We start from the raw sequence: 12,354 nt of genomic DNA, 5'->3' as shown, positions 1-12,354 counted from the left end.
CATTTCTTCTGTCATTTATTGTTTCCTTTTTCATGTTTACTCCAATCTAATAGGACTACATTAGACCTTCAATATGTTGTGTTTACAAAAATCAAATATGCTGTTCAAACTAAAAACCCGCCCCTCTTGGTGATCTGCTTATTAAAACAAACCATTTGGTGGCCATGATGGCTTATTACATCATATTAAAAAAAGTACACACCGATTATTAACTTTTATAAATGAGTTTAAAATAATGCTTGAAAGAATCTATCATTTCCTGATTCCTTAAACTATAAATAATTGGATTCAAAAGAGGAATTGCAACAGTGTAGAACAGCGAAGTAAACTTGTTTATCTTCTTCTTTGGCTGAGAAGGAATCATATAGGTAATACATATTGATCCAAAGTAAATGCAAACAGATGCCAGATGTGAACTACATGTGGAGAAGGTTTTTTGTCTTCCAGATCGTGAGGAAATTTTCAGAATGGTATGAAATATGGAGATATAGCTGACTATGATCAAGACAAATGTGACAATGCCTAGAAAAATTATGATGAAGATTTCTTCCATATCCACCAGATATGTGTCTGAAGAAGACAGCTGTAGAAGTGGAGCTAGATCACAATAGAAATGGTCAATAGTGTTTGAACCACAAAACTGTAGGTGGAAGATTGTAATCATCAACATGGCCAAGACTGTAAAGCCAACCACCCATGCCCAAGCTGCCAGATGGTTGCAAGTGTTGTAGTTCATGATGGAAGAGTATCTCAGAGGGTTGCAAATGGCCAAATGCCTGTCATACGCCATAACGGTTAAGAGAAGACATTCTGCACTACCGGATGAGGATGCCAAGTAGAATTGGATGATACAACCATAGAGTGATATGAAACCTCCATTCCACCATAAAATGTACAGCATGTTGGGTGTGATTGTGGTGGTCATAAACACTTCACAGGCAGATAGGTTGCTAAGAAAAAAGTACATGGGGGACTGGAGATTTGTACTGGTAGATATCAAGGTTATAATTAACATGTTCCCTGTTACTGTGGCCAGATAAATGATGAGGAACAAAACAAAAATACAATTACTTATGTGTTGGAGATTCCCGAACCCCACAAGGAACATCTCTGTCACCATTGTTTTATTCTGTCCACATGTGGCCTGCTGGAAAATAATACAAATAGTAAGTATTATGTAGAGGACAGAATGCAAAATAATTAAGCATCAGGTAATAATGACAGACGAAAACAATGAAACAGGTTGTTACAGATAGAAAGTGAAGGAAAGGGAAATGAAAGGCTTTTTTGTGTTTACCACATTAGATCAGTCATAATTATTTTACCAAATGTTCTCTCACATCTTCCACTCATCTTAAACCCTCATTCTTTTATTGTTCTTCTGATATAAATTTAAGATGTGAATTGTAGGAGTGCTGGACTCCAGAGTCCATGAGAATCGGTGCTCCAAAATCTGACACATTTTGGTGGCAACTCTCCCTCAAAAGGGATATTACCAACGGTTCCTGGAGAGGTCTGTAGAGTATTGGAAAGTAGAGATGTGCAGGAAGGAAAAATATGTTTTGTGTCAGATTTGTTTAAGTGAAAAATGTTGTTTCTTTATATTCATTATGTTATAATGCATTTTTTTTGGAATTTGTTTCGTATATTCGTTATTTTGAAATCAATTTTGAAATTTGAATTTCAGAAGACTACTATATTTATTCTACTCTTTTCTATTCTGTTTTCTATTGTATTCTATTCTATTCTAGTCTTTTCTATTCTACTCTTTTCTGGGTTTTTTTATGTTATTCTATTCATTTCTATTCTATAATATTCTATTTGATTCAGCAGCCTAAGTTGGATTCCACTTTTGTTCCTTATTGTATTTATTGCAGTATTTTTCCATTTCAAATTTAAATTCATTTTCAAATTCAAATTCATTTTCAAATTTGAATTCTATTAATTCATTTAGTTATCACTTATTTTGGATTTGTTAAAATTCATTACTATTGTGATCAGAAACTCAGATACATCTGAATCTCCAAATAATGAAAATTTCATCTGAATTTTGATTCGTAATGAAACAAATTTCACATGTCTATTGAAAAGATAAGAGCTCCACAACAGCCAATGTGTCTGACACCCCCTTTGTCAGGGCTGAGAAACTAGAAACTCATCTCATTTCTCATTCCCATGAATGAGAAGTTGGGGTTCCTGAAACATGTTGGCTTTCCATTCTTGTAACATGTCAAATAAAACCCGCTACTGGATGTATTCAACTACATTATGTAGTGCCTTCATCTTTCTAATACTCTACAAAGATATAATTAAGGGCTACATAGACCCTAGAAAAAAAATGTAATAAATTGCAGCTTACCAATTCTTGTCTGTAATAACTACATGAGTTTCCTTTTTTTGGGTTAGTACATTTTCATCAAATAGAGAAGAATGCCCATTGATTGAGTCAGAAATGCAATCTTTTCCTCTGAGTAAGACTGAAATCTCAAACAAGTTTATCTTCCTTTTTGGAAAACATAGCAGGACCAACTCCAAACAATTCTTCAAATATATTAAAAGTAAAAAGGTTCGGTCCGAGCATGTAGGCCCTTTACAGAATAATCTAGAGTGGGTGACTGGGGAAAAGGAGAAGGCAAATGTATTTTATACCTTCTTCAGCTCTGTGTATACAAAGGAGCATGGGGGGGCTCTTGTCCATAATGGGTGTGGTATTGACACAGCCTCAGATGATCCACATTGGCTCACAATTGATATGATCCAAAAATATTTAGGCAGTATAAAGGTGACTAAAGCATCTGGACTGGATGGCATACACCCACGGGGCCTTAAAGAATTGAGCTCTGTAATTTCAAAGCCATTGTTTTTAATTTTTAGGGACTCTTTAATGACTGTGGTGCCAATATTTAAAAAGGGGTCAAAATCTTTACCAAGTAATTATAGACCTGTTAGTTTAACTTCTATAGTTGGGAAGATATTGGAGAGTTTAGGAAAAGACCACATAGATGAGTTCTTGCTGGAAAAAAATATTTTAAGCAACAGACAGCATGGATTCATGAAAGACAGAAGTTGTCAAACAAATCTAATTTCTTTTTATGAGGGGTTGAGCAGAACCTTGGACAGAGGGGTGGTGGTGGACATGGTATACTTGGACAGAGGGATGGTGGTAGACATGGTATACTTGGACAGAGGGGTGGTCGTGGATATGGTATACTTGGACAGAGGGGTGACTGTGGACGTGGTATACTTGGACAGAGGGGTGGCCGTGGACGTGGTATACTTGGACAGAGGGGTGGCGGTGGACATGGTATACTTGGACAGAGGGGTGGCGGTGGACATGGTATACTTGGACAGAGGGGTGGTGGTGTACATGGTATACTTGGACAGAGGGGTGATGGTGGACGTGGTATACTTGGACAGAGGGGTGGTGGTGGACATGGTATACTTGGACAGAGGGGTGGCGGTGGACATGGTATACTTGGACAGAGGGGTGATGGTGGACGTGGTATACTTGGAATTTGCAAAAGCATTTGACACAGTTCCCCACACATGGCTAATGTGTAAGGTAGTCTACAGGTTTGGAAAAATCTGTATGTAAATGGATAGAAAACTGGCTAAAAAATGGTATTCAGAGAGTAGTGGTTAATGATTTATACTCTGAATGGTCTAGGGTTGTCAGTGGTGTACCCCAAGGTTCAGTGTTGGGATCTTTACTTTTTAATATATTTATAAACAATATAGGGTCTGGGACTAGAAATCCCATTTCAGTCTTTGCAGATGACACCAAGCTGTGCAGTGGAATAACGTCCTTACAGGATGTCTCCAACTTACAAGATGACCTCAGTGCTCTGTGTAATTGGGGGACTATGTGGCAAATGAGGTTTCGTGTTGATAAATGTAAAGTGTAATATGCATGCATCATACATACTAGGGGGGTACAACTGGGGGAATCAATGGTGGAGAAGGATCTACGGGGGTCAATGGTGGTGAAGGATCTGGGAGTTCTGCTAGATCACAAGCATAATAATGGCAGCAATGCCAAGCTGCGGGTTCTAAAGCGAGCAAAATCCTCTCTTGTATTAAAAGAGGTATAAACTCCAGAGAGAGAGATATCATTTCCCCCGGTATAAATCATTAGTAATACCTCATCTGGAATATATTTGGGCACCAATTCACAAAAAGAACATTGGGGAACTGGAGAAAGTACAGAGAAGGGCAACCAAACTGATAAGAGGCATGGAGGAGCTCAGCTATGAGGAAAGATTAGAGAAACTGAATGTATTCTCTCTTGAGAAGAGGAGATTAAGGGGGGATATGATCTCCATGTATAATAAATAAGGGGGATATGATCTCCATGTATAATACATAAGGGGGGATATGATCTCCATGTCTAATACATAAGGGGGGATATGATCTCCATGTATAATACATAAGGGGGATATGGTCTCCATGTATAATACATAAGGGGGATATGATCTCCATGTATAATACATAAGGGGGATATGATCTCCATGTATAAATACATAAGGGGGGATATGATCTCCATGTATAATACATAAGGGGGGATATGATCTACATGTATAATACATAGGGGGGGATATGATCTCCATGTCTAATACATAAGGGGGGATATGATCTCCATGTATAATACATAAGGGGGGATATGATCACCATGTCTAATACATAAGGGGGGATATGATCTCCATGTATAATAAATAAGGGGGATATGATCTCCATGTATAATACATAAGGGGGGATATGATCTCCATGTATAATACATAAGGGGGGATATGATCTCCATGTATATTACATAAGGGGGATATGATCTCCATGTATAATACATAAGGGGGATATGATCTCCATGTATAATACATAAGGGGGGATATGATCTCCATGTATAATACATAAGGGGGGATATGATCTCCATGTATAATACATAAGGGGGATATGATCTCAATGTATAATACATAAGGGGAGATATGATCTCCATGTATAATACATAAGGGGGATATGATCACCATGTATAATACATAAGGGGGATATGATCTCCATGTATAATACATAAGGGGAGATATGATCTCCATGTATAATACATAAGGGGGATATGATCTCCATGTATAAATACAGCAGTAGTTCATATAGTGAACTCGGTGTAGAGTTATTCCCCCTGAGATCATCACAGAGGACAAGGGGGCGCTCTTTATGTCTGGAGGAAAGAAATGTAATCTCCAAACATGGAAAGGTTTCTTCACAATGAGAGCTGTGAAAATGTGGAATAGACTCCCTCAAGAGTTGGTTCTGGCCAGTTCAGTGGATTGCTTCAAAAAAGTCCTGGAGCATTTCTTAGATACACAGAATATAACTGGATATAACATTTATAGGTAAAGTTGATCCAGGGAATATCTGATTGCCTCTTGGAGGATCAGGAAGGAACTTTTTTCCCTCCAGGAGCAAATTGGATCATGCTTTGCTGTTTTTGTTTTGCCTTCCTCTGGATCAACTGTGGGTATAGGATTATAAGGGAGATATGATCTCCATGTGTAAATACATAAGGGGGGATATGATCACCATGTATAATACATAAGGGGGGATATGACCTCCATGTATAATACATAAGGGGGATATGATCTCCATGTATATTACATAAGGGGGGATATGATCACCATGTATAATACATAAGGGGGATATGATCTCCATGTATAATACATAAGGGGGGATATGATCTCCATGTATAATACATAAGGGGGGGATATGATCTCCATGTATAATACATAAGGGGGATATGATCTCCATGTATAATACATAAGGGGGGATATGATCTCCATGTATAATACATAAGGGGGGATATGATCACCATGTATAATACATAAGGGGGATATGATCTCCATGTATAATACATAAGGGGGATATGATCTCCATGTATAATACATAAGGGGGATATGATCACCATGTATAATACATAAGGGGGATATGATCTCCATGTATAATACATAAGGGGGATATGATCTCCATGTATAATACATAAGGGGGATATGATCTCCATGTATAATACATAAGGGGGATATGATCACCATGTATAATACATAAGGGGGGATATGATCTCCATGTATAATACATAAGGGGGGATATGATCACCATATATAATACATAAGGGGGATATGATCTCCATGTATAATACATAAGGGGGGATATGATCATCATGTATAATACATAAGGGGGGATATGATCTCCATGTATAATACATAAGGGGGATATGATCATCATGTATAATACATAAGGGGGGATATAATCACCATGTATAATACATAAGGGGGGATATGATCTCCATGTATAATACATAAGGGGGATATGATCATCATGTATAATACATAAGGGGGGATATGACCTCCATGTATAATACATAAGGGGGATATGATCTCCATGTATAATACATAAGGGGGGGGATATGATCTCCATGTATAATACATAAGGGGGGATATGATCACCATGTATAATACATAAGGGGGATATGATCTCCATGTATAATACATAAGGGGGGATATGACCTCCATGTATGATACATAAGGGGGATATGATCTCCATGTATATTACATAAGGGGTATATGATCACCATGTATAATACATAAGGGGGATATGATCTCCATGTATAATACATAAGGGGGATATGATCTCCATGTATAATACATAAGGGGGGATATGATCTCCATGTATAATACATAAGGGGGGATATGATCACCATGTATAATACATAAGGGGGATATGATCTCCATGTATAATACATAAGGGGGATATGATCTCCATGTATAATACATAAGGGGGATATGATCACCATGTATAATACATAAGGGGGGATATGATCTCCATGTATAATACATAAGGGGGGATATGATCTCCATGTATAATACATAAGGGGGATATGATCTCCATGTATAATACATAAGGGGGGATATGATCACCATGTATAATACATAAGGGGGGATATGATCTCCATGTATAATACATAAGGGGGATATGATCATCATGTATAATACATAAGGGGGGATATGATCTCCATGTATAATACATAAGGGGGGGGATATGATCTCCATGTATAATACATAAGGGGGGATATGATCACCATGTATAATACATAAGGGGGATATGATCTCCATGTATAATACATAAGGGGGGATATGATCCCCATGTATAATACATAAGGGGGGATATGATCTCCATGTATAATACATAAGGGGGGATATGATCTCCATGTATAATACATAAGGGGGGATATGATCACCATGTATAATACATAAGGGGAGATATGATCTCCATGTATAATACATAAGGGGGGATATGATCTCCATGTATAATACATAAGGGGGGATATGATCTCCATGTATAATACATAAGGGGAGATATGATCTCCATGTATAATACATAAGGGGGGGATATGATCTCCATGTATAAATACAGCAGTAGTTCATATAGTGAACTCGGTGTAGAGTTATTCCCCCCTGAGGTCATCACAGAGGACAAGGGGGCGCTCTTTATGTCTGGAGGAAAAGAAATGTAATCTCCAAACATGGAAAGGTTTCTTCACAATGAGAGCTGTGAAAATGTGGAATAGACTCCCTCAAGAGTTGGTTCTGGCCAGTTCAGTGGATTGCTTCAAAAAAGTCCTGGAGCATTTCTTAGATACACAGAATATAACTGGATATAACATTTATAGGTAAAGTTGATCCAGGGAATATCCGATTGCCTCTTGGAGGATCAGGAAGGAACTTTTTTCCCTCCAGGAGCAAATTGGATCATGCTTTGCTGTTTTTGTTTTGCCTTCCTCTGGATCAACTGTGGGTATAGGATTATAACTTTTTTTCTATGGTTGAACTGGATGGACTTTTTTCTTTTTTCAGCCACACTAACTATGTAAAGTTGCCTTCTGTGCACTACAATTCCCCCCCATCACCATGTAATGGACATGAAGAGTGAGGAACATTTTAATAGTCCTAATTAGGAGAAAATGTTATTGGCATGATTACCAGGGGAAAATAACAGTAGAAAAGCCCTCAAAAATAGAAAACTAATACTAACACCACATCTAAGGACTCTAAAGTTGCAATATATTACTGTTTTGTTCATGGATTTGGATATGAACCAATTTCTCCCTTTATACACTGCTTTTTCTGTTTTCTAAGGCTAAGGATAAACACGAGTGGTTTTAAGATGAACCTGTACTTAGCTTCCTTACCCATACTGCTCCACTGCCCCAAGGACATCCTAGAACCCCATGAATTATATCTTTGTACAGGTACATATGTGACTTTCTCTGATTTCTCACTATGTAGTACTGCACCTTGGGAATGTCCCCAAATCTGTATACGTTCTTACCCATGCCAACCAAATCTTACAATGGCTTTTTTCTCAGCGCTCCACCATTCAAATATTTTCTTGGGGCTCCAGCAAGTGAATGAACAAGAAGGCCTACTAAATTTCTCTGAATGGGCAAGGTAAGATAGAAACATAATAGGGTGCTCACAGGAAAAAAAAACAAGTGGTCTATCTGTCTACTTTTACTATCTCATCATTTCCAAAGCCTAATACAATAAATCCATGGTCTACCTGTCACTAAAAAGAGATAACAATTTAAAACCAATATTATACAAGATTATTACATTTTGTATCTGTGCTATAAAACAGTTGGATTAATGCATCAATATTTATGATATATCTGGTCTATGAACCAGATGTTCAGAAAAAATAGTTGGATAAATGGTTCTATATTTAGGATGTATCTGGTTTATAAACCAAAGGTTTTGGATGGAAAGTTGGATAAATGGCTCTATATTTAGGATGTATCTGAACTATAAACCAGAGGCTCTGGATGGACAGTTGGATAAATGGTTCCATATTTAGGATGTATCCGGTCTATAAACCAGAGGCTCTGGATGGACAGTTGGATAAATGGTTCCATATTTAGGATGTATGCGGTGTATAAACCAGAGGCTCTGGATGGACAGTTGGATAAATGGTTCTATATTTAGGATGTATCCGGTCTGTAAACCAGAGGCTCTAGATGGACAGTTGGATAAATGGTTCCATATTTAGGATGTATGCGGTCTATAAACCAGAGGCTCTGGATGGACAGTTGGATAAATGGTTCTATATTTAGGATGTATCCGGTCTATAAACCAGAGGCTCTGGGTGGACAGTTGGATAAATGGCTCTATATTTAGGATGTATCCGGTCTGTAAACCAGAGGTTTTGGATGGACAGTTGGATAAATGGCTCCATATTTAGGATGTATCCGGTCTATAAACCAGAGGCTCTGGATGGACAGTTGGATAAATGGTTCTATATTTAGGATGTATCTTGTTTATGAACCAGAGGTTCTGGGTGTACATTTGGATAAATGGCTCTATATATTGGATCCTTCTGTGCTACATGCTTGCAGTTTTGCATAACAGCAGTCTGCAATAAATGGCTCTACATTTTGACTATGTTTAGTACTTTAAAACTGACAGCTCTCGACATGCAATTATTTACTGGGATTTAAAAGTATTTATTGAATTGTTTAATTTGTTCTCCAAAGCTGAGGAATTAAACTGTTTATTATACATAAGCTATAAATGGTCAGAAGCAATGCCTACATAATATAATGTAAAGTTGTAAAACCTTCTGTGCCAAAAAAAACTTTAAACAGGCATAAAGAATAATTTAAAATAAAAAAAGTAATCTTTATTGAAAAGAAAAAATCAATGTACATTTCTGTCTCAGTCCTCTTAAAAGCAGCCCAACTTTGTAAGGAAATGCCGGTTATGCACATACCATGCTGGTGATGATGTCAGGCCACTTGCTGTGCCTAGCTCTGGTTCATCTACAAACTTCCCAACTCCTTGGCACAAGATGGAAACACACAAATAATCATGGAAGTGAGTCTTGGTGTCAGCTGTCACTTAGCGTGAAGATCATTTATCATATTTTATAGTTTATGATATCTCATTATAGAGCCACAGGGAATTGGAATAGAGCTACAAATGATGTCACATCTCAGGGGGTCAATTACAATTAAAAAGGATCTTCCTCCTATGGAATGTGTTTTATGGAGAAAAAAGTAAAAACAAAAATATAAATCATACACAGGTTCTTGTGATGGTATATTAAGCTATTTCATGAAAACCTATATCTTTAAAGGATATAACTCCCACTGATGCAGGAAAAAATTAAAATAAATAATATTAATAATAATAATTATATATATATATATATATATATATAAAGAAAGAAAAGTAGCAATCTTAAATGACAAGGCCACTAGGTAATTTAAAGGAGCCAAAAACAATGGTAGACCATGCAACAGAAGCAACAGCAGGTCCCTACTAGTTTAATTTGGAAAAACCGTTACATATGTACCACCCTTCTAGAATAGGTTGCTAGAGAGTTTAAGGTTTTTTTTTTCTCCTCTAATCATTGGGTAGTGTGTGATTATTTTTGTCTATTCTAGATCTTGCTGGCTGAAGGCTCAACTACTTCTCCATGACTTCTAGTGGGTTCTAGCCTATGGTGGCTGGAAGAGGTATTCCCTGGGCCACTCTGAATATTCATATGGTCCCTGAGGGACAAAATGCCCAGTAGGTGGCTGAGGAGTGCATACATAATTTTGAACTGGAACAGCAGGATTCTTGTCCAAGAGGAGAAAAACCCAGCCTGAAAGGCTGCCTCCCTTCTGGGCAGCATAGCTGCAGGAGTTAATTGAGGTCCCAGCTCAGGGAAAGCTGGGGTGGGGGCTACTTTCTGAGAGAAGCTGGAGTCCAGTCAATGGAGGTTCACTGAGGATCAGAGTTGGAAGTTCACAGGAGAAATTTTTGGCTGGTATTGGATGGAGGCATCCAAGTACACATGATGCACTGATCACATGAGCAATAAACACACAAGCATTAAAGTGACACTAAAGCTTAATTGTTTTTCTTAAAATAGCAAACATGTGCAGTGGTTTTGCACAGAGAAGCTCCGGTCCGCTTCTTTTTTGGTCCCTACCACCAATCCTGGTACCACCCTCTCAAGCAGTGCCCCCAGAAAAAGCCACTTGTCCTGGGGGCAACACTGTGTGCTTGTCCTAACCCGCTACTCTATGTGTCTATAAGACACATAGAGCAGTGGCTTGCCCCCATCCCCCACTCTCTCCTCATTGATTCACTGTCCATGATTGACAGCAGTGGGAGCCAATGGGCTCCCGCTTCTGTCTCAGCCAATGAGAAGGAAGAGTCCCCAAACAGAAGAGGCTGTCGTGAATGTGAACCTGGATTGAGGGGGGTGGCTCAGGTAAGGATTGGGGCGGCCGCTGCACACAGAAGTATTTTTTACCTTCATGCATAGAATACACGAAGGTACAAAACTGTGAACCTTTTAGAACCACTGTAAATCTCAAAAATATATTCCTTGTCTGATCTTTGAGTTGTCAAAGGCCCTTAGCTGTAATTAACTCACCCCTCCACAAAAGGTCATAAATTTAGGAAGAGCTTCCTCCAATTAGTATTCACTCCTGTGTGCCAAAGACCCCTAGCTGTAATTAACTCGCCCCCTCCACAAAAGGTCCCAAATTCAATTAGTGTATACATACCTAATTAGTGCCTTACTTTTGTATTAATGTATTTCCCCCACTAATTATCCTGTCCAACCAGTCCTTTCTGTGTACAGCCACAAATTAAATTGCTGTAGTTCCATTCTCTTCATTGTCACCTGCTAATGACCCCCCTCTGCCTCTCTTCCTTCTCAGGGGGTTTAAGAGGCCAGTGCTGGTCTCTCTTGTTGTGCCATTCTGCTGGGCAACCACTGAGAGGTCCAGCTGGACTCTAGTGGGCCCCCGGCTCTGCCTGAGCCCCATTGGAGGAAGGAGGATCCCAGAAGCTACATCAGCCCTGCCTGGAACGCTGTCAGCTCTGCCTGAGACTATCTCATCAGCTTTGCGTGAGTGTATGCTTCCCTTGTGCTATCTGACTGCTTATGAACTGCCTCTTGGATTACAAATTGCTGTAGAGCCTTTAACTTTGCCCACCGGGGCTGGATTACAAGTATTTTGGACTCTCTCTCCCTGCACTACTCCCCATTGAGTGACTGATGTCTTTTTTAATAAATCTTTAAGTGTTTGCCGTCTGCCTTGTGTGTTCTGTCCCACTTACCCTCCGTTACATATGCATATCCACCAAATTTGAAAATGTAAATACATATCAGTTGTATAAAATCACATATAAGTGTAACAACATTGTAGTGTGCCGCTAGAAGATACCAACGGGTTGTGCAGTTCACAACTGTTTCATAAGTGTTATTACGGGACCATCACAACATCAGTTAGGTCATATGATGACCATTGGTTCTTGAGAG

The 12,354-nt window shown here is 38.6% G+C and overlaps 1 protein-coding gene across 1 annotated transcript; it reads right to left on the bottom strand.

Annotated features, from left to right (window-relative positions):
- Positions 1–208: 208 nt before the first annotated feature.
- LOC149449622 (olfactory receptor 10A7-like) lies at positions 209–1,123 on the bottom strand. The gene has a single exon (XM_089692992.1). It carries the CDS (start codon positions 1,118–1,120, stop codon positions 209–211), a length of 912 nt encoding a protein of 303 aa, XP_089549118.1. The 5' UTR covers positions 1,121–1,123.
- Between the last annotated feature and the right edge of the window lie 11,231 nt (positions 1,124–12,354).

Source organism: Staurois parvus, unplaced genomic scaffold (assembly GCF_062004578.1).
Source record: "Staurois parvus isolate SC_StPar_1 unplaced genomic scaffold, SC_StPar_1.0 ptg000609l, whole genome shotgun sequence".
Lineage (NCBI taxonomy): Eukaryota > Metazoa > Chordata > Amphibia > Anura > Ranidae > Staurois > Staurois parvus.
This window is presented reverse-complemented; position numbering and strand designations above follow the sequence as displayed.